The sequence below is a fragment of the Passer domesticus genome, chromosome 1, assembly GCF_036417665.1.
Source record: "Passer domesticus isolate bPasDom1 chromosome 1, bPasDom1.hap1, whole genome shotgun sequence".
NCBI classification, from domain to species: Eukaryota; Metazoa; Chordata; class Aves; order Passeriformes; family Passeridae; genus Passer; species Passer domesticus.
This window is the reverse complement of record NC_087474.1, coordinates 47,257,679-47,280,752: the sequence shown is the minus strand read 5'-3', so window position 1 is coordinate 47,280,752 and position 23,074 is coordinate 47,257,679. Positions and strand designations below refer to the sequence as shown.

Here is a 23,074-nt window from a genome sequence, read left to right as displayed (position 1 = left end):
GACTGAATGAGCCTGGAGGTCTCCTCAAAACCAGATCATTCTATGGTTCCATGACTTTTCATTGTCTTGGTCACCTTCTTCTGGACACACTCTAATAGTCTGTTGCCATTCTTATATTGTGGTGCCCAAAACTGCACAGAGGTGAGTAGCCCAAAACTACTCCAGGTGAGTCTGCACGAGCACAGAGCGAAGCAGGACAATCACCTCCTTTGACTGGCTCACAATGCTGTATTTGATGCACCCAGGACACCATCTGCATTTTTGGTCATTGAGGCACAATTGGTGGCTCATCTTCAACTTGCCACCAACCTGAACTCCCACATCCCTTTTCACGGGGCTGCTCTCCAGTCTCTCATTCCCTATTTTGCATGTATAACCAGGAGTACTCCATCCTTGGTGCTGAATCTGGCACTTGTCCTTGTAAAATCTCATAAGCTTGGTGACAGCCCACTGGGATATCAAGGTCTCTCTGCAGGACCTCGAGGGAATCAACAGCTCCTCCCAATTTAGTATCCTCCTAGTTTAGTATTATTGCACATATTGAGGGTACATATTGAATGTACCCTCCTTTCCAATGTCCGAATTATTTATAAAAGCATTAAAGAGCACTTGCCTGTAAATTGAGCACTGGGGAATCCAACCAGTGGCGGGCCACCAGCCTGATATAACCCCGTTTACTCCTTGAAGCCTGACTTGACAACCAGTTTCTCACCTAATGTATTATGGACTTGTCTAGCTGTATGCTGAAATTCCATCCAGAATAAAGAGACTGTGAGACAAACTATTAAAATCTTCACAAATACCAAAATACACCACATCTACTGACTTCTCCTGGTCAACTAGATGAGTATCCTTGTCATAAAAGGAAATTAAGTTGGTTAAATAGGATTTTCCCATAGTGAACCCATGCTGCCTATGACTAATGACTGCATTGTCACTCAAATGTTATTTTCAGTAACTCCCAGAATAATCTTCTCCATAATTATACCAGGCACCAAAGAGAGACCGAAAGGCCTGTAATTACCAGGGTCTTCCTTTTTACCTTTCTTGAAAACTGGTACGTTTGCCAGCTTCCAATTGATTGGGACCTCTCCAGACTCCCAAGACCTTCGACAAATAATGGAAAGAGACCCCACAATAAAATGGGCCAACTCATTCAGTACCTGGAATTAATCCCATCAAGCCAAATAGATTTATGTGCAACCAGTTGCAGCAGCAAGTCTCAAAGTAGTGCAGAGTCAGCTGCAAGTCTATCATCCCCCAAGTCACAGTCTTGCAGCACATCATCAGTGTTAAAGACAGGTGAAGAAGGCATTAAATGTCTCTGCCTTGCCTATGTCCTTATTTGTAAGGTAAATGACCCTATCAAGTAATGGACCGATGTTATGTCCAATCCTTCTTTTGTTATTAATATGTTTTAAAATAACTTTTTGTTGTCCTTCACAGTGCTGGATAGCTTGAACTCTACTTGAGCTTTGGCCACATAAATTTTCTCCTTACAGTGACAAACAGCATCTCTGTTGTCCTCCTCTGTCACCTCCACTTGGAAAGTGTTCCAAAGTCCACACACTTTCCCTTTTCCCCTAAGTTCAATAAGAAGATGCCTGTTCAGCCAAGCCAGACTCTGCCCCACTTGCTTGACTTGCTGACCCTTTGGAATTTCCTGCTTCTGCATGCTTCAGAGATAGCCCTTAAAAAGTGCCTGTCATTAATGAATTCCCAAGGGACCTTACTAATTAGCTCCTTCTGCAGCCCTAGTCTGCTCTCTCCATATCCAGGTTCAAAGGTATGCAGGACTTCTACAGTTAACAACTTGAAACTCAGTTACTTTGTGGTCACTGTGACCAAGACACTAATCCCCCACTTTACTCACAAATGCCTCTCTGTTTACTAGGAGGTCAGGTCCCCTAGTACCTGCACCCAGAAGTTAGCTTCAACATGCTCGAGAAATTTCCTGGACCTGTTTGTGTCCACTGTATGATTTTCTGTTAATGTGTGGGAAGTTAAAATCACCCATAAGGACAAAAGCATTTGATCTAGATACATCCCTTATCTCCCTGTAGAATATTTCATTGATGTTGTCATCCTGGCTGAGTTTTGCTTCAATGCCATTAACTGTATTAACTAGGAAGCTAGGAAACAAAAGACTGTAAAATCTCTATGTTCTTTAAACACCAAGGGAATGAAATCATCATTTTCCTTCCCAAATTAATACACTTCCATGAAAATGTTTTCATTTTTCTACAGTACATGCAAGGATACTGTCAAGAACATGGTTTAGATTCACGCATATCAGTCAATTCTGATGGATGCTAATAATTGTTTTTCCAACTGTCTTTCATTTGTGTGCATTAAAATGTATTTCCCTCATGAGACTGCAAATTACTGGGCAGTGAATTTAAGATTACAAAAAAAGACTTGCTCTCCCTGCTCACTTCTTGTAAGTCATTTACAAGTAGACACACAGCTAAAAACCACAAACTAAAGCAGACTGCTTCAGAGCAACTGAAGGTTTACAGATGGTTTTATAGATACAGAGAAAAGAAAAGGTTTCAGAATAAGCAAGAATCCTTATTTCAGATAAACATATGTTCCTACCTCCCAGAACTGGTGTTTGGCATAGTAGTCTCCCTGTGCAATCCATTCTTCTGGAGTTGAAGTTTTAGCAAACATGCTGTCATCTAAGTCTACAAGGGCAGGGGTGACCATTTTATGTTAGAACGAATAAACCACAGAAACCACTTATCATGTACCAAAACTAAGCATTATCTCACAATGTTCCAAGCTCTATGTTTGTGCTCACACCAGCAATGGTAACTAGGAGTCAAGTGTGGCAATACCGTTGTGTGAAGCTACCAGTGAGAATACAAAAAGCCCCAGAGCTTGGCTGGAGACTGTGCTGGTAAGTGGCTGAAACTGCACTAACACAGCAGAAAATCTGACTACAAATTGACCACTTAAAGCTATAAAAATCTGCAGCCATCAGGGTCCACTGAGCTCTCTCCATAGTAACTGGCTGAGCGGCAATGACCTGATCTGTCTTTATGCAGGAACGCCTCTTAAGGTCACCCCTCGTGGCTGAGGGATCCCTTACTCAACACCAGACATCAATGGGCTGGTAAATGACATTTCTGCATGTGTGTAATATTTAAGATAAGTACAGAAAGCTTATGTAAAAAGTAGAGTATTGACCACCAATCCATCCATACTTACTGAATATTTTACATATCTGAATTTACTGGTTGGAACTCAATAAACTAATTACAAGATCAAATCTGTCTGAGGGATCACTGACTCCACCTGTGACAGCAAGAAAACTTAAAACTAGTGAATTAGCAATAAAGTTATACTTTAGCATATTCAACTCATCTTTAGAGACAAAAGAACTAAGACCCACTGAAATAAGTGGAAATTTGCAAGGGCAGTTATCAATGCATACTATTAGAAGGACCAAGGCATTTAACCTCCATTATTACACAGCCTAAATGCAAGAAAACATGAGTTTTGACTGTTTGACAGTTTTAGGACAACTTTACCTTTCTTTTCATCTGTTTTGACAACCTTAACAAATTTTCTTTTGATGAAATACTTAAAAGCTGGAGCCCGTTTATCACGGTCTTCATCAAAGATCCAAAGATTCACTCTGGCCCTTGTAATTGCAGTATACAACTGCTTGAGTTCTCCATTCAGCATCTGAAGCAGAACAAAAAAAATTGAATTAAATAAATGAAATGCTAGATGAGCTAAATTGTTAGAAAGAAACATACTTTGCAGTTATAAAAAACCAGAGAATTTATACAGAATAAATAACAAGTAAGAAAGTGCTTTTAAGTAAGCAAGTCTAAATATTAAACATGGGACCTCAATTACATAAGCCATTATCCATCTAACTTACAAGCATCTAGTACTACAAATCAGCTGCAGGTATGACAGGCTATTTTCCTTCTAATCACTGGCACCTAACTATTAATTTACCATACAATCCTGAAACTATCTGACTCACCAGATTCTAAGCAACTTCCTTAATTTCAAGGTAGTGACACCAATTAGAAACCAGAGTATAGGAATAATGAATATTGACAAGTTGAATTGCTATTTGCTTTAACCACAGTTGTTCTATAAAGTCTATGACACACAGGTTTTGTTCTCTAATCAAATTACATTTGCAAACAATCTCTTATATTTTAATATCAGTATTATATTACATTTCTATTATAGTATACAAATGTGAACAACTACAGAAGGTAAAGCAACCTTGATAAACATGGAACTAACAGGATGAAAGGCTTTAAGAAATTTCCCTACTTTAAAGATTTAAGAATTTAATTTGTCCTTCCTACTCCTGATGTTACAAAAAACTCACCTTGTACATTTCTACATTAAATGGAGTCCTTTCCTGCATACCAGTGGCATCCTCTAATGGCACTTCAATTAGCAAGTTGCTTCCCACTTGCACATCCGGATCAGGACTATAAGAAGAAATTATCTTCCATTCTTTGCTAGCCTGAAATATCAAGAGAATAAGGTTTATTTGTATGTACTAACTACTACTGCCTACATATGCACAAGATAAGGTTGTATGGTGTGACCTATTCATCCCTACAAGGAAAGAAGGCTCAGAGGAGAAGACCGGGGGAGAAAATAATCTCAGGGAAGAATGTAAAGAATAATCAGCAATTTTCACTGAGAAAGCTGAACTTCATCTCAACACAACCTTTGCTTGAGATACTTGTCTGTACCAGATGGTCATAAAGGCATATAAACAACCTTCCCTAAAACAGCTAGTACAGAGTTACACCTTCCTGAGCTGCCCAGGCAAAAGCAAAGATGTGCCTCAGCACAACAGACTGTGGAAAATCCAAGGAGCAAAGAAAATAAACCTTTCAGAGTGCAACTGGCTTGAGCTGGCTACAAGCTGCATTTTACTTTTCAGGAACTGGGGATGGCCAGCATCATGATGGAGAAGCCAATGGGAATACATACATACATATGTGTATGTATACACAGGGAGGAGCACTAATGGGAGACACATCTATATTGTGATTCCAATGCATATTGCTATTGTTATATTATGCTTGCCTTGGGATTTCAGGATACTGCTGTATCAAAATCTTCTAGATCCAAATCATATGCAATGATCAATATATAAAGTAAGTAATTTGATATTAAACATGAAAACCTCCTTGGGTGGACTATATATTTTCAGCTAAACACCCTTACAATGTGTAAGGATGTTCCTCCTCTGTGGAGGAAGTCAGGTTACCTTCACCATGGAGGAGGGTCAGGTTTTAGTCCTAGGGATGAGGATTCTCCTACAAACCCCCAATACCACAACAGGCAAACTCACTAAGTGGGGGTGTGCTGATTGCCGGGGCAGGCAGCTCCCTGCAAGCTTGGGGCAGAATGAAAGGTAAATGGTGGTGGGATAACACTCACAAGCTGCAATTTGTCATACTAAAATCTACTATTTAAAACATGTTGGAGAGATCTAGACCTGCAGGTTAGGAAAGGCAGCCACTTCTACAAGACTGACAAGCTCAGTGAGCTGGACCCACCCATGCTGGCATATATTCTTATCCTCAGGGTTCCCAGAAAAGATCTGGCTGGTCATTCATGTGATGAATGTATTAAGCTTCACGTTGAACACCAGTAACTGCTAGTGCTGGTCTCAGCCAGGGGGTGGAATGGCACCTGCCAACACCTCCTCTTGTAAGAACACTCAGAGGTGAGCAAAAAAACCCACTCATGGGGAAAAGTCTAAAAAAGCGTGGTCAGAAAATATTGGATTCCAACACAGAGACATGTGAAAGATGTCTATAAATATGCACAGGCACTCCTAACTATAAGTTAAGTGTGGCAGCAGATCAGTGCTGTGCACTCTCATGCCACGTAGGAAATGCCAGCCCCTGATCACACTGCTCTGCAGGCTCCTGAGCCCCTGCAAAACTAATAACCTTAAAATCGTGACTATATTCCAAGTGATGTTCTTTTTTTCCTTTTGGTATTGAAAATTCCATTTAATTGAAATGTGATTAAATACTGCCAAGTTTCTGGCACGAAATGAAAAATACTCATAATAAGGCTGAAATAACATTTTTACAATCTATATATTTCTCAGCTTTCAGCAACACAAAACAAGTTAACTGTCTTCCCATGGGCAGAAAAAACAGGAAACCTTTCCTGCAAAATGTATTTTGAAGTAAAGATTTCAAAAAATCATCAATGAAGATATTCCTAAGCCTGTCACAGATTGTAACACGATAACCAGATAAAGGTATCAGTTTGGTCAAGAGCTTGCTGTTTTTTGGGGGCTTGGCTTTTTTGCCTTCTAGATTTTTTTCATTCACATCTGCTTCCTGAAACAAGACTCTTCTTAAATCTCATTTTCAAGACAAATCTAAAGAAAACCCATCACTTTACAAAGTGCACATGGCCACACTGCTGTGTTTACAACAGTTCAGAGATTCAGCTTTTCTAAATTGGAAAACCTCAGGGTGAGCTGCTTCCTTGCCTGCTTGTTTAGCTGCTCAAATCAACTCAATTACTCATGACTCACAGAAACATGGAAGACTTGTATGAAAATGATTCTCCAGGCCTGACTTACATTAGTCTAAGCTAAAATGCTCTAAACAACTCAACTCTGCTAAACTGATTCTTCTAAATCCTGACAAATGACTTGTTGTTTTCGTGATCACAACTTGCATCACCAGAAACAAATCAACTTTGAGAAATCTACCATGACAGCCAGTATTTACCTCAAGCTCCTTCCTTCTGCCCTCATCACATAACATTCACTAACCTCTGTGAAGAGCCACCAGTAAGCTGTCCTCAGTTTTCTTGTGGTTTTCATCTGCTGAAAACCACATGAGACATTGTTTTGAGGGGTAGAGGCAGAGGACATCTGCAACAAGGCTGTTCATACACTGAATGTTTAATCACAGAGTAACTCAGTCATGGGTACATGGAGTGTCTGCAGGCATATTCAGGAAGGAATATTTGGAATGCTTGCCTGGCTGGGGTCAGAAGAGCAGTCTTGATGTGCAGCAGAAGTGTTGTGTGTGTGTGTGGTTGTGCGCAATGTGGTGTGTACCCCAAGGCTTGCCCTTAAATTTTAACAGTAAACCTGAAGGAAAATGCAGCACTTAAGGAAACACGTTCTCAATTAATAAATCTATGACCTCTCTGTTTTCTACTGTTTTCTGCTTATCTTCAGAGAAAAGAGGGAACCCTTTCCCAGCTGAACCACCAATTAGACCACAAGAAAGACAGACTTCAGAAAAAATGAAGAAAAAGGATAAGAATTAAATACCTCTGAATCTGTGAAAAAGTTGTAAAGGAGGACATCATCAAATTCCAAGCCCTTTGCTTCATAAATTGTCAGTACAAGTGCCAAACTAAGTTCCTCAGGTATCTTCTCCTTTGCAGTTTCATTTGCCACTAATATCACCTGCCATAAAATACATTAAAAAAATTAGAAAGCAAAAAAGGAAAAAAAAAAAGGCAATAGAGAAAGACAAACATGATGATAATACAAGAGCCTTCTAAAAACTAGGCAACATTTCACAAAGACATTTCAGCACACTCCACAAAAAGGGTCATAAAGCTGCCACTAGAAGACTGACAAATGCGTGGTATGTGCAGACAGTTTTAGATCTGGTGTAAGAAAATTTGGAATTAGAAAGGAACAGGTCAGACAATACCTCACACAATACCTCACACCAAAAAAAGAACAGAAAGAACCAGACGTATTAAGAAGAAACAGAAACCAACACAACAAAGGTTTCTAAGCTTGAAATGCCTAATTTATCAGTGAGACAAGGGCTTAAAAAAGAAACTTGTGGGCAGTTCATACAAGACTATTATTTAGCAACAGAGCTGGGAGAATCTGCAAAAAGCCTAAGAAAAGCAAACCTGATGTGCTCCAAATTCTATGGGTTGTGTTTTCCTTTTGTTGCCCCTCAGCAGAATTGCTAGGTCACTAACACTGCAGGACTCCAAGACGATAGGTTTTGGCCCATCAAAGAGACCACGGTCCTGAGGAAGGCGATCAAAAGATTCTGGAAAATAATGCTGGAGCAAATCAACCACTCCAGATGCTAAACGGAGAATACCTGCAAAAAGCAGAATACAGGTTTTAAACTTCAGCCTGAAGTCCTTGCAAACACACTTTCAAAAGGTTCTGCTAGAAATTTGGATCCAAGAAATATAATAACAAAAACACTAATCAGGGAAGGCTGAAGCTGTAAGCTTCAATTTATGTTTCTGCCAATTTGAGTGGATGTCATTCTTGAGACTCTAAAGATCAGAAAACATGCCACAGTGGCGTGGCAGCATTCTCACAAAATAAAGATCACAAATGGGAAACAAGTAAGAAAAGCAGAAGCAGCACACCAATGCTGCAAAATTTAGTGCTTTGGGGGATAGGACAACAGAAACGGGAATGATAATTTCTTAAACGTCCCCTCAAACACAGCCAAAGCATCCAGTAAACATGAGAGTTCAAAAAATTACAACTTTAAAAACATTCATTTTTGGTTTTCCAGCTGCGCTGTCAAAAAACAGAATTGACATATCAGAAAAAGCTGTCCATCTGATCTTTTTGAAGAACAGGTCACACAGAGACTGGCTTTCAACTGCCCAGCAGAAAAGTTCAATTATAAGTGACATCTGAAGAGACAGGCTCTGATCATAAATAAATTTGTTACTCTACCTGAATGGGACCTGTAGTTCTGGTACAACTGATAAATCCTTTTCGGTTTCCTAACACGCTGCTTCTTGTTCACAGAGCTCTTGCTTGCGTAATGAAACAGTGACCTCAGGTCACTGAAACGAAATGCAACTCCTTTCATTATGCTTTGGGCAGTGTCACCGGTTAGAAACATGGCATTAGGGTCATTGATGCATTTCATTAACAGGGCCAGCTCAGCTTGTGTGAAATCCTGTATCTCATCGCCATAAAACTCATGGATGGACCATGGCAGCTCCCTGAGCTTCGAAAGTCTTTGAGATAAATTATACAGCAAATCTTCTTCATCAAAGTAACCTTTCTGTGATCGTATCTGCTGATAAAGACAGAAGAGGCAATAGATCTCACTCCTGTCTTCCGTGAAGTTTGGCGATCTCTTTCGGCCTAGCTTTTTGTACTGCTCCTCAGTAAGCTTGCCCCCAGTGCAACTCAGTGCCTCAAAAGAGCCTTTCAGAAATGATTTGATTTCTTTCCAAACCAGTGCTGGATTGTACAAGCTTTTACCTTTTATCATTTTTGGCCATATTTCATTTGCAAATACATTGTAAGTCACAAAAGTCCAAGGATCACTTTCCTTAGAGCACCCATCTGCAGCTCCTCCATCATCACCATGTTCTGCTTCAAGATTACCTTCTTCATCCTCATCCTGCCAATTTGGTACAACAAAGTCTTCCTGAGGACTCCAACCAACAATTACTCTTTTAAGACTTCCATCTTCATTTCTTGGAAAAAATGGGTCGGGCATGGATGCATCTAGTAACAGCAACAACTGCTTGGAGGTGACAAACAGTGGAAAATTTTCATCTTTAATGTCTTGTAGCCTGTGAATACTTGGGTCCAGAGGTTTGAAGTGACTGGTCACCTTGGAAGACTTGCTAAGTTCAATGAAATTCTTCTGAACTTCTCGGCACAAGACAGGATTTTTTGTCACGAAGATCTGGTGCAGGTGCTCCAGCCTGTTTGATGTTTCTGCACTGCATGTTTGGTCTTCTTCATGGTCACCACATGAACTCATTTCTGCACCAGCTGTGCCCACGAGAACATTTTCACCCTCGCTGTCCTGGTTTTGCTCATCACTCACCTGCTCCTCACTTGAATTATCACTCTCGTATTTTAGTTCACTCTCTTCCTTCCCTAAACTTGCTTTTTCAACCTCACTGCACTGTCTCTGCTGCCATGTCTGCCTCTCCAACAGAGGTCCACCTGCCAAGGTGGATTTTTCCCAGTATGAATAGAATTTCCTCCAAAGTCTATACAAGCAGCAAGTGGTCTTCCCTGTCCCACTTCGCCCAATTAAAATGATTGGTTCCATAGGCCTTGGATTGAGATCAATCACTGCGTACTCCAACTCCCCAACACGGAAAGGGTAATCAACAGAAGACTGCACATCATTTATAATGTTAAGTGCCATGTTAGTACTGAAGCTGTGAAATTTCATGATATTGTATTCCAGCTCTGCTGCACTAGCTGGAGGGAAATACTCAGGCATGGTACGTTCTTTTGATTTTTCTGCCTCCATGTCTTCAACATAACAACGTGGAACACGCTTCTGTGTTGTCACACTGTGGTTCTGATGTCCTTTGTTTATACCCTTGAGCTTTTTCCTCAAAATGCAGGATAATCCACGGTTGTAGGAAATGCATATATTTTCTAAGGCACGGTTCAGCTTGCAGTGGTCAAGAACAATGGCCCAAATTCTAATTATTTCCGTGTAAACTCTACCTGATTTTTCTAGACGACTTTTTGTCTGTTCCGTCTCCATGATCTTTTCTGGACTCTCACTGCAACGAGGAGAAAAGTCAATGGCAAGTTCCCATAGCATTCTTGCACCTTTGCCCAGTTTGGCTTCATACAGCTGGATATCAGCTTTCAAGTGCTTCAGTGGCTTCTGGAGGCCCCTAGACCATTCCCCATCGCCAAGGCGCTTAATTGTCATTATGGTTTTAGCTTTCAGATAATGAGGCACAGCTTTACTGCTCAAAGTCTTTAGCATTTCGGGAGTGCACTCTATTTCCCAAGTCATGTTATCAAACTCCTGAACATACGCCTCAATATCCAGACTCTTCCCCTCTTCTTCCTCTAGAAGTTCTTCCTTCTCTCCATTAGGCAGGGCCATACTAAATTCCCCTGCTCCCTTCTTTTTCTCCCAGTCATCCCCTTTTCTTTCAGGAGGAGCTATGCTTCCACCACGTTGCAAGGAACTGCTTCCCTCTTCCGAATTAGTCTGGGCTGAAGATGGCTTTTGCACCAGAGGATGATCCTTTTTCAGCGTGTCGCTCACTTTCAATTGCTGAATTAAAGCTGTGATTGCTTGCACTAGACTTTCCTGCAGTGTTAAGGGGCTGTTTATTCCTTCTGTTTCCTGCTTTGCCAACTGACCCTTTTTTGTTTTCATGGAACATGGGGTTTTTAAATCATTATGCACTGCGTTGCCAGATGGTGCCTTTAATGAGAACCCAGATGAAGAACTCCCCGTGCTCTTTGACTGTGAAATCTCAGAGGCTGGAATGGGTTTAGATGTTTTAACCAACTGCCCTGCTCTGTCTTGGCGGTGCCTCTTCTTCTCCTGTGTGGCATTATTCCAGGCTTCTAGCAGTGGATCTCTCTTCTTAATTCTATGCATCACATCTTTTCCTGATTTGTTTTTTATGTTGAAGTTAATGTCAAATTTTGCCAATAACTCCACTACTCTCTTAGTCTGCTTTGAAAATCCTCTCTGGAAAACAATATGCATCACTGTATTTCCGTTGTCATCTTGTATGTTTGGATTAAGATATGGAAAGTCAGATGGTCTTGAAGCAAAGAGGTCAAGTAGATAATTTAGGATGTTTAAACCAGTGCCATCTGAAAGCAGGAGAACAAACAGAAAATAAACTAACTTGCTTTACAAGTCTGCATTATATGTCAAGAATTTCAATACTTTTTTTTTCTGCTGCTAGTAAATGAATATCAGTTGCTTTTAAAAAGAAAAACAAAATCTACATTTCATGTTTATAAAACATGTTCACCTGAAACAGCTCAAAACGGAGCTTTCCCAAGTTTCAGGAAAAAGAATACAAAGGCAGTAAAGCTTTAGAAATTCCTAGTGCTGCAATTATTCCCATAGCATCAGTCAATTTCATTCCTTTTTTAACCTCTGGGTACAGACAGATTTCTTCATTTTCCAACATAAGCCATGACTGCTTCCCAAGGGACACTGGTGCCCTGTCATCCAGACAAGCAGCAGCTCGAGATAGTGCTCTGGGGTCATTTGGTTCACTTTAATAAGGCACCCAGAAGTAAACTGCTGCAGATAACTTTGCTTTACTAAAATAACTTGCAGGAAATCCCAATTATTTCCTCATATTTGAGGTCCCTGGAGCAACTTCCTACAAAATAAGATTAGTTACCTCCCTGGGGGGAAAAAAACCCCCATATATATTCTACAGCGTTCTAGATTTCATCCAGATAATAGATGTGATTTAAATGAGACAACATATGTGAAACATTTATATTCTAGCTGTAAAACAGTGACACGCAAAAATCACTGTAAAGAAATCACACATCAAAAACTCTGCACAGTGAAAAATACTTCAGAGAACATCAAGGGACTTCTTAAGCTTTTGATTTTAAAATGACAACTGGCATTATTGATGCTTTTAATCTCTCTAAAGCCATTCAATGAAATGTTTGTGCTTTAAAAATTAATAAATTCAATATTTTAAATAATTTTAATCCTTCAACTCAAAAACACTTTTTTCTTAACTTTAAATCAAACCTGATTTAGGGGATCAATTTCACAGTTTAGCCTAGCTTTTAATGTTTTTACATAAGCCCTACAGTTCTTTCACTCACTTCTCCCCTGAACAAAACTCTACTTGATTTATGACTGAACAAAAACTGATAAACAGATTTCAGATGCTACTATAGGATTTCCTTCAAAGTCTGCTGCCATTGCACTAACTTTACCTTTGTTTCTTCCAACCCACCTAGCACTCATTTTACAGGGTTTCAGAGAGGAGGAGCTTTCCTTGATTCCATCATGTCACCTGAGCTGCCTTTACCTTTCCTCACAGTCTCAGCCAGCACAGCCACAAAGCAGAACACATCAGCTTAACAGCTGTGTATCCTCTGGCCTGCAGACTTTGGGGGCTGAGTGAGGCACAGTCAGACATCCTGACCCACTGCCCCTGCAACAGCAGAATGGGCAGGTAAGGAATGGGGAATGTTTTCAACAGCAAAAGCCTTACCTTTTTTATTTAAACAGATGAAAACTGCAGCATGCAAAGGAGTATCTCCTTGTGTAACAGAGAGGTTTTGAGGGTCTGCACCTTTGGTAAGCAGCAAATATGCCAGTTCAAAGTAATTCTTTCTGAGGCATATTTTCAGTGGGATTTCAGAGCTGGTTCCAAAACCATCAGGCAGAGCTGGTGTGAAGGACAGGAAAATATGAGGGTTTAAAACTAATACACCAATCTGCTAAATGCAGAAAGCTCTGAACAGATGCAGTCAGATGCTGATGGCCAGGCAGGTAATGGGGGTATTTTTTACATGTATCTGTTAAAACACTTTTTAACTAAGTAAATCTTCATTATTTCCCCTTGTCTCTCATTAAACTGAACAACCAGTCCTTCTGTTGTGATAGGAAGACATAAAGGCCAGAATTTATCTTCTCCAAGTCAGTCAGTCATTGACTGAAACAAGAGGCCTCCTTGCTCCTCTGGCTTTCAAAAGGCTTCAACAGGACCATGTGTCCATAACTTATAGCTAAGATCAAGCTATAAGATTAAATGAAATATGCCAGAGGGATCCTAGGAATAAGCTCATGCAAAACACAAAGTACGATGATGTCTACTCTAGTTAAAAAAAGAAAGACATCTGGTCATGCCTTTGAAATCAATGAAGTAGTCCTTACTTGTAGCATAACAGCACACTGAACTCAAAGACTGGCTTACACTTTCTACCAGGACAACATTGTGGCTGAAGACAGAGAAATTGAGGCCCAAAAGAAACTACAGGTGCAGGAGAAATGATAGTCCTTGGCCTTTTACTAATCCTAGCAGATAAACTTCATTTGATAAACATCTTCCACCCATGCAGCCTTACTAGCTACACCATGTCCCACACAGCAGATGCAGCCAATGCATTGCACTCCAACAAGCTGCTGCACTTACACAGAGCCACAAAAACCCCACGTGTTGGTATTTCTGAGACCATCTTGCTCCCAACATGTCAAATAACATACTGCATCTCTTATAGCATTAATACCACAGTTTTTCACCTCCTCGTTCGAGCAAGCATCTTATGAGGTGCACTTGCGTGTCCAATTTTTCACACTGCTGGATAATGTTGCCAATGTCAACATCTGAAAGACTGCAGGTTTTGAAGAGTCCTCCACCTGATGGATTTTCCCCACTGGCTTTCCCTGTTAGGAGCAGCAAAACTTTATGCCACATTTGCTTCCCCAGCAACTGTTTTATGAAGCTGTTAGCACAGGCATCGGAGATGTTGCATGAGATTTCTTCAGGGATTTCTGCAAGACAGTCAAGACAACATAACTCACTCAAAGACACATAATGAAATCCACCTCATTGTGAACTAATTTCAGAATAATTAACTCGTTAAATTGAAAGTAAGGAACAGCAAAATATATCTTTCCGTCCTTATGCTGTCAGCCAAGTCAGTTTGAACATTTTGATGCGTCATGAATTTCTGTGCATATTCCATTGGTTCTAAGTGCAAAACACAACCTTAAATATAATTAAAAGCACATTGTTCCCATCATAAAAGTTACAGAAACACATAACAGAAGGAAGGGTAAAAGGGCAGTAAGTTTATGTTAGCACCAAACACATTTTTCACGGCAATTAATTTTTGTGAAAGGAAGAACTGGGAACTCACTGCACCTTTCACAGAAGACAGCCATTTCAGAAATCGCTTAACTGCATCCTCCTTCAATACATTTTTATTATGTGCTCCATTTTCACACCTGTAGAACTGGACAAACTGTTCCAGAACATCCTGGAGAGAATCTGTATCAGCTGTGGCACTTTCATTCTCCCCTGCAAAACATTACAGAAATTGAAAATCCCCTTCCTTGCCAGCATGTTTTCAGGGCAAGACTATAATGCATTACATCCCAAGGCTCTAAGAAATGTGTAGTGACAGATTAAAAACAGATGGCTGAAACTCTTATTGCCAATGCCAGTCCTGTGATGGATTTCTGACCCCAAAGAAAATTTGATACTTTCATCAAATACACACTTGTTCTGGTTTTGCCTGGGATAGTTATTTGGCAAAGGGTACAGTGCCATGCCTTGGATGTAGGACAAGGATACTGTTGACAGCACAGTGATGTTTTGGTTGCTGCTGAGCAGTGCTCACCCTGAGACAAGCACTTCTCCATGTCCCATGTTCTGCCAGTGAGCAAGTGCACAATAAGCTGGGAGGAAGCACATCCAGGACAGCTAATCTGAACTGGCCAAAGGATATTCCAGACCAAAGAATGTCATGTTCATTATATAAACTATGGGGAATTGGCCATGAAGGGACCATTGCTGCTTGGGGATGGGTTGGGCATCAGATAGTGGAGTGTGAGCAATTTACTGCACATCACATGTGTTTCTTGAGGTTTATTCCTCTCTCTTGATCCTTTTCATGGCTATAACAATAATAATAATAGGAGTGGTAGTAATTTACTTTATTTCAATTTTTAGACTGTTCTCATCTCAACCCACCATAGGAGGGAAGGGGAAGTGAGTGAGTTGTTGCTTGGTACTTAGTTGGCAGCTGAGGTCAAACCATGACTCCATTTAACATAATTCACTAGGCTGAAAACTGTAAAAGCTTCTGTAAGCAGGCAGGAAAATGCTGCAATTATATAATTGTTCAGAATTTTTAGAGTAGATGACTAAACCCAGTAATGTTTGCAGCACACACTTTTAATGAGCTTGTCTTATTCCCAGTGCAATTTAAAAAATACAGCTATAAAAGAATTTCTCCTCTTAAAATTAAAAAACAAAGCCAAAAATATACACCAAACCAAAATGTTATCTACAAGTTTTAAGAGATTAATGTAATGGGAAATAGCAGATTTTAAACAATGTTCCAATAAATGCCCTTAAACAAACACCAAAAAACTTGGCTAGGATTTCCTAAATGCTTCAAGGAATTCAGATACCTGAAAGACCAAACCAAACAACAGCTTTATCTCTTAGGACAATGAGAGAGACAAGGTTGGTCATCTTTTTAGAAAGAAGGAGTAACCTGAGATTGTTGCTTGTAAAGCTGAGGCTTATCCTCCAGCCTCTCATTTTCACAAAGCTTAGGAAACTGTTGCAGGCTGTGCATTGCAAAAAAAAAAAAAAAAAAAAAACCAACACCAAAAAAAAAAAACCAACCCAACCCTGGCCACAAAAGACAGTGCAACCCAAAATGCCAACCAAGGCTATTATTACCACAGAGGTTTTGGTGTTAACTTCCTAATGGAGAGCCACTGTGCTAAAACCTTCTCCAGAGCAGACATCTCCAAGGTAAAGGAAAAAAACCTCCTTTGCTAGGAGCCGTAAGATGCAAGCACAATGAAATCCAGGGTTTTCCAATAAACTTATAAGCAATACACACATGAAAACTGAGATTGTAGCCTAAAAACTTTGCTTTATGCCAAGCTTGATCTGAACAACACTTGGACAGCAGTTAGTTTCAAGCAAGGACAAAATGTTCACTATTGACTAGCAGGAGATCACAGTGACAACTCACAGGGAAAGTTACATAAAACACACCCACAATTACTTATTTGAAATAAAACTATTTTGTACCTAAAGGTTATAATTTTAAAACAGGAAAAGCACACACTGCATGTAATACCTGTCTGTTTCCCAGAAGAAGTGATTTTCTCAATCTGCTTGCTGACTTCTTTTACAGCATCAAAGTTTTTGTTCTTTTTCAAGATATCTATGACATATCTTGACCGTGCATCTGGAACAGTGGGATCAACCCCAGAATTCAGGAGCATGATCACATCTTCTGTTTGTCCTAAAGCAATACATGAAAAAAAATAGAGGAAGAATAATTCAAAATTTTCAGGATTTCTGTTCTGTTTTCTTTTTTATTTTTAATTTCTTGGCACAATTTCTAGCATAATTTTAACTTAAAAAAAAAAAAAATCTAAATTCTTCCCAGTGTCATAAGTTGACAGGGTGGAAGTCAAAGGTTAGGCTTGAAGATCTCAGAGGCCTTTTCCAAACTTAATGATTCTGTGATTTTATGATTTATACTATTTATTATATATAGCTATAAAGAAATAAACTTTGATACATATAAAAATGCATGCTTTCTAATATAATATATAATACATAAAGACATAAACGTTAGTAAATAAATACAGATTAAAAATATGTGCTGCCTACTTAATAAATACCATATGAATATTACCAAGTAAACTTTAAGAATCCAAAAGCCTGGAGCTACCTTGGCTTTGATGTTTGCTTCCTGTTGCCACCTCGTGGGCAGAGGAAGAAATACACGGAAAAAAGCCAGGGTAACATAAAATTAAATCCCACAGAAACTGAAGGAAAGCATTTAGTTTTCCTCATCTGACAAGGAACACTGCTATCTAGGCCTTCAATTTTCACCTGTTTAAAGGAACAGGAGAGGCCTGACAGCAATTTATATCTTAGTTAGCCAGGAATTTTGTGGGCCTTTAAAAATTTTGTAATGAAAGTTCACTTAGCTCAGGAATGTTTGACTGTGTTACTTTAGCTGCTTTTAATTGAGATCTGTGCCGGCTGAGTGTCAGTAGAAGACCCTGAGAAATTACCTCACCAACCTGCAGAAAGGAACTCAATGGGTCCATACCCCTCAGAGAACTTAATCAATAGTTGAAGAACAAAATTCAATAAAGGATTGTTTAATGCAGTCATATAACTAGAGATTAATTAAATGCCACTGAACAAGAAAGAGATCTTGAGAGAGTTAAGGAGTCAAAGGCCTATACATACCCCCAAAAACTTGATTAATACATTGCAGGTGCAGTAAGGGACCCACTTCATGGACTTATACAGCCCAGAAAACTTAATCAGTAGTAAGCGTCTAACCAGGACAGCAAAAATAATAAAGCACTGTTTTAGCTGCATAAAACTGGGATTATTCATTTAAGAAAAAAAAAAAAAGAAAAAAAAAGATAGATGAGATGTTCTGGTGGTAATTAAGAGGAACAAAACACCTATACCATAATTCAATAAATTGGGCGATCTTTTGGGAGTGTTTGTAAAAAAAAAGTTGGATGCTATAGTGTATATAAATGACAGAAAATTCTTGTTTCTTTGAACATGTCTATGGCAAATGAATTCCCAATATGTTCCCAATTTTGACTCAAAATTGTTACTAGGAATGTTCCTCTCACAGCTTTTTGCTGTTAGATTTAAAACTCTTTATTTCAGGCCTCCAGGTGGTCTAATGTGATTTTAAGGGCATATCAAAATTTAAAAGGTAACTTCTAGGATTCTAAAAACTGCAGCATACTTGCAAGAAAACCCTAACCAGACAAACCAAAGAGCAAAGAAAATGGTCACACATCAGGCATACAAATTTAAAAAGGAATTCTTGGAATGTTTAAATATCAGTTGCCACTACAAGTCTGCATTCAGGTACTTTCTAATTTTCCTTAGCATGCAATAGTTAACACTAGGGTCTGAAACATTCTTCCATGATATATTTTTCCATATGAAAACAAAACAATACACACACACAAAAAAAAGTATTTACTGCGTTTCTGTGAATATTCACTGGAAGTGGCCACAATATGCAGCAGGGTCTGTCCATCTCTGTCTTTCTGGTTGATCCTATCCTTCAGCTCTGGCCTCCAAGTCAGTAACCATCTGAAGAGATGGTTATTTGCTGAAAAGATTAAAAAAAAAAAACCACTTAAAGATACAGATCCTGGAGGTTTTTCCCCTCTGGAGCAGCAAGATGCAAATCTAAGGTTGACTCATGACTCTACTACTCACAAAGAAACTGCTGCCCCACACTGAGATGGGGGAAAGAAACACTGTACCTTTTTTAAAGCTGACATACTCAGGTTACAAAAGACCCATATCAATCACACTTTTGCATCAAAACACAGAAAAGAACAATTATATTAGGTTTCCACCACTATCAGACATGGGTGATCAAGGAGAGTGTTTACAACATTTCTAAAAGAGTGCTTTATTGCCATGTGTAAGGTTATACCTATATGACCTGACCTGAACTGTTGGGATTTTTTTTTTTTTTAATTTAAAAAAGGTCCAGCTGTCAGTCCTCGGATAAAAGGCAGCATTGTTTTATTCTAGCTGCAGGTGTCACTCACTTGCTTTGATACACAGTCTGATAACAGCATGCAGTGGATACAGTCCGATGGACTCAGCCTTGGCCCCAATGGAAATCAGCCACTTGACTAACTCTGCTACTTCCAGCAGCTTCTCACCGTGACCATACAACTCAGAAGTCTGGTAGCAAAGAGAACAATTACAATACATTATTTTTACATACACAAAAAACATTTCTTTTTCAATATTTTCTGTATTTTCATGACATGAATCAGTAGAACAACAACCAAGCCATAGCCACTGTAAAAAGGAACTATTTATTTCATAGACTTACACAGAATAGCTTGGGTTGGAAGGGACCATAAATAACTAGTTTCAACCCCCTGCTGCAGGCAGAGACAGCATTCACTACACCAGGCTGCTCAGAACTCCATTCAAACACTTCCAGGGATGGGGCATTCACAATTTCCCTGGGCAGCCTGTTCCAGTGCTTCAGCACCCACTTAGTAAAGAATTTCTTCTTGATATCTAATCTAAACCTACTGTATTTCAGTCTGAATCCATTCTCCCTCATCCTGTCACCACGTACTCTTGCAAAAAGTCTCTCACTATCTTTCTTGTGGACTCCCTTCAGGTACCACAAGGCCCCAATTAGGTCACCACAAAGCCTTCTCTTTACCAGGCTGAACAATTGCAATTCTCTCAGCCTTTCCTCACAGGAGAGGTGCTCCATTCACATGGTGGCCTCCTCGGGGGCCTCAGTCCCAACAAACTGACGTCAGGAATAGTGTGGCCTTCAGGACCAGGGTGGCAATGGTCCCTCTGCACTTGGCACTGGTGAGGCCACACCACAAGTCCTGTGTTTTGTTCTGAGCCACTCACTACAGGAAAAACATTGCGTTGCTGGAGCATGTCCAGAAAAAGGCAATGGAGCTGGTGAAAGGTCCTGGAGCACAAGTCTGATCAAGAGAAGCTGAAGGAACTGGGATTGTTTAGCCTGGAGAAAAGGAGGCTAAGGAGAAACCTCGCTGTTCTCTACAGCTTCCTGAAAGGAAGTTGCAGCCAGCCGGGGGTTGGTCTCTTTCACCGCCTTCCAGGTGAAAGAAGGAGGAGAAATGGCTTTGAGTTGGGGCAGCAGAGGTTCAGATCTGATATTAGGAAAAACATTTGACTGAAAGAGTGGTTAGGCACTTGAATAAGTTGCCCAGAGAAGTGATGGAGTCACCAGCTCAGGGAGTATTCAAGAGGCACCTGGATGTGGCAACTGGAGTTTAGGGATGATTACAGTTCTGCTGTGTTGATTGTGAAGGTCTCTTCCAACCTCGATGATTCTGGGATTCTGAGAAACTACACAGCCTGAGCAGAAACCAGCTGAACTTAAAAAGTATGTTCCAGCAAGGACTTAATGAACACGAAGCACAGTCTACAAGGGGTGTAGCAATATAGGATACTCTGGAGGTGTGTAGCAGAAGCTAAGATGGAAATTGAGACAATATGCCAGAAGGATCAGGACATGAGGAGGTGGTCGGAAACAGTGTTCAGACAAAACTTCTCCATTTGTGCCAGTCATCTTTTTAAATAGCAGCCTTCACACATGCTTCCAACATTTACAAATAAATTTTTTTTTCTAATACTTCATGCCAAATTTTGACTGGCAAGAATTACTCTTTGAACACAGTTATCAAACCAAAATACAACAGATTATAGGGAGAATATAGCAGCAGCAGGGGAAGTTCGAGTTGTCAGAAAGCCACATTTTCTAATTTCTGCAAAGGAGGATTGGTACTTAGGGATTTTCCATCTTGATTCTTTCAGCCTTCCATGTGTACAACAAAGCCCCTAAAACAGGTAAGATTGATTGAGCCAATTCAAAAAAGGGCCGTACTATTTTGTAAAGTCTGCCCATTTTTCCTGTCTCAATGAGGCATTTTGCTTTGCTGGAAGATACTTTGCTAAGACACTCTGCATGGGTCTTCTGCTGTGTTTCCAGGCTTCATTGCCAGTATGGAGATAGTGCTAGCATTGGCACAGCACATCTGCCTAATGATACCCAACCAAGACATACTTACAGATATCCATTCACTAATTCTTTCACTAACTCTAAAAACAAGCCTGTGATGAGATATGCATTTACTTCCCTTGCATTACCCTCAGAATTACTCCTGCTCACTCTGTCAGGCACCTAACTGAAATACAATTAAGGTCAAAGCACCAATTTTAAATTATTATGACCAAAGTACCAGAAAGACTATAACAGTCAAATGGTAAATTCTAATATATTCCACCAATATGACTTAAACCTGTGGCAGCATCTCCCTGGCCACAAAGAGCAACAGGCACGACTTTTCCAGGCATTGTCCTGGGAAAGGCTGTGAGAAGATCAGAGAAAAGAATGATAAACAATTCTTTCTTATCTTCACTTGCTGCACCTGTTGTTGTGAACATGTGGAATGTGTTATGAACATTTGTTTACCAAAGGGTGGTTTCTTAATTGGTCAATATGATGGTGTTTGGATGGAAGGACCAACTGGGTCCACCTGTATCATGACTGTCTGTAAGAGCAGGGTTTCTTAATAATTATAGAATAATAAAAGTGATTGATCAGCCTTCTGAGAATCATGGAGTCAATGCTAATTACTACCTGGCTGGGGGTCTGTGGCGACATAAACCTTTGTGAGAAACAGCAAAGCCTGATACTGAGAAAATTCCTGGGAAGCACGAGAGAAAGTACACACTATCTGAGAACAGGAAAGGCGTTCTGTTTCTTCAAAGCCTGCAAACCCTGAGGAAACTAACAAACTGTCAGGCTGACAGATTCATTACAGGCCTGCAGCTGGGCTGCGTGAGAAGGACTGAACAAAGGTGCTCACATTAAGTGTATAAATACTGTCTTAACTCTGCAATAAACAGATTCATTTTGCTCTCAGCTTGTGAGTGTCGCATTCATACGTCACCAAACCTTAACCTGCCAGACAGTTAATGGCAAGCAGAGATACTACAGCTAATGTCTTCTAAAGTTCCTGTCAGGAAAGAAACTTTAAGAAATATAGAAATTCTTTACTGTGAGGGTGGTAAGGCACTGTAACAGGTAGCCCAGAGAAGCTGTGAGTGCCCATTCCTGGCAGTGTTCAAAGCCAGGTTGGATGGGTCATTGAGCAACCTGGTCTAGTGGAAGGTGTCCCTGCCCATGACAGGCGGGTGGAACTAGACAGTCTTTAACATCCCTTCCAACCCAAATCATTCCAGGAGTCTATGGTAAAGCCCAATTGAACATCTCAATTTCTCACAAACTCTGAGATGCCTTTAGAAAGCTGGTATGTCACTGCTATGGAAACTGGCTGCTCCTGAGCTGCAGAGCTGGTGAACTCCCAGCAGCTCCTGGCTCACAGCCTCCAACTACACCTTTGTAATACTAATACACCTTGGAAATATTAAGTTTCATTCAGAAATATTACATTACATGAAGTTAAGTTTTCAAACAAATAGATGACAAAGTATAATCATATAACATCCATGTATTATTTTTCATTTTATTTTTCTTGATTCAAGAAAAATCTCTCACCAAAGTTATTAGGAAGAAAAGAAATAGAAAACATGAACTTACCTCAAAGAGATTCTTCAGAGATACCTGGTTAACTCTGAGATCACGGGGCAACTCTTGCTTCTCAGACAACAGCAACAGACAAGACTGAAAAAAACCCAAATATTAATGCATTTAAAAGCACACTTAAAACTTTGTTTTCCACTGCCTCATCAGATCTTGTCAGAAAGCCAACACAGGCTAACAATATTTCAGATCTTTTTGTAATATCACAACTGGATTTCAGTTTCTAATTTTCAACTGAATTAATGTAATACAGAGTGGAGTGTAAGAAGTTAGAAGTGATGAAAGTTTCCTCAGAAATAAAAACCATGTTAGAAGAAGTTAGGCCCTAAATCATTCGCCAATACTTGGCACACTTCCAGTGCTTGGAAGTAACCCTTTGCTTTAGGAATGGATCTTTACACTGGGGACAAGACTGTCCAGCTAACACCAACATCC

At 39.9% G+C, this 23,074-nt stretch overlaps 1 protein-coding gene across 4 annotated transcripts in view; it reads right to left on the bottom strand.

The window, feature by feature from the left end:
• TRANK1 (tetratricopeptide repeat and ankyrin repeat containing 1) overlaps positions 1-23,074 on the bottom strand; it is a 51,493-nt gene that overhangs the window by 11,714 nt on the left and 16,705 nt on the right. For all 4 annotated transcript variants that reach the window (XM_064418729.1, XM_064418736.1, XM_064418743.1 and 1 more), the window contains exons 6-18: positions 22,637-22,720; positions 19,074-19,212; positions 18,491-18,622; positions 16,592-16,759; positions 14,632-14,787; positions 14,007-14,258; positions 12,976-13,152; positions 8,711-11,590; positions 7,912-8,111; positions 7,310-7,447; positions 4,364-4,504; positions 3,537-3,693; positions 2,599-2,687 (exon numbers count right to left, since the gene is read on the bottom strand). In XM_064418729.1, the coding sequence (XP_064274799.1) occupies positions 2,599-2,687; positions 3,537-3,693; positions 4,364-4,504; positions 7,310-7,447; positions 7,912-8,111; positions 8,711-11,590; positions 12,976-13,152; positions 14,007-14,258; positions 14,632-14,787; positions 16,592-16,759; positions 18,491-18,622; positions 19,074-19,212; positions 22,637-22,720 (4,713 nt within the window). The remainder of the gene's footprint in view (positions 1-2,598; positions 2,688-3,536; positions 3,694-4,363; positions 4,505-7,309; positions 7,448-7,911; positions 8,112-8,710; positions 11,591-12,975; positions 13,153-14,006; positions 14,259-14,631; positions 14,788-16,591; positions 16,760-18,490; positions 18,623-19,073; positions 19,213-22,636; positions 22,721-23,074) is intronic.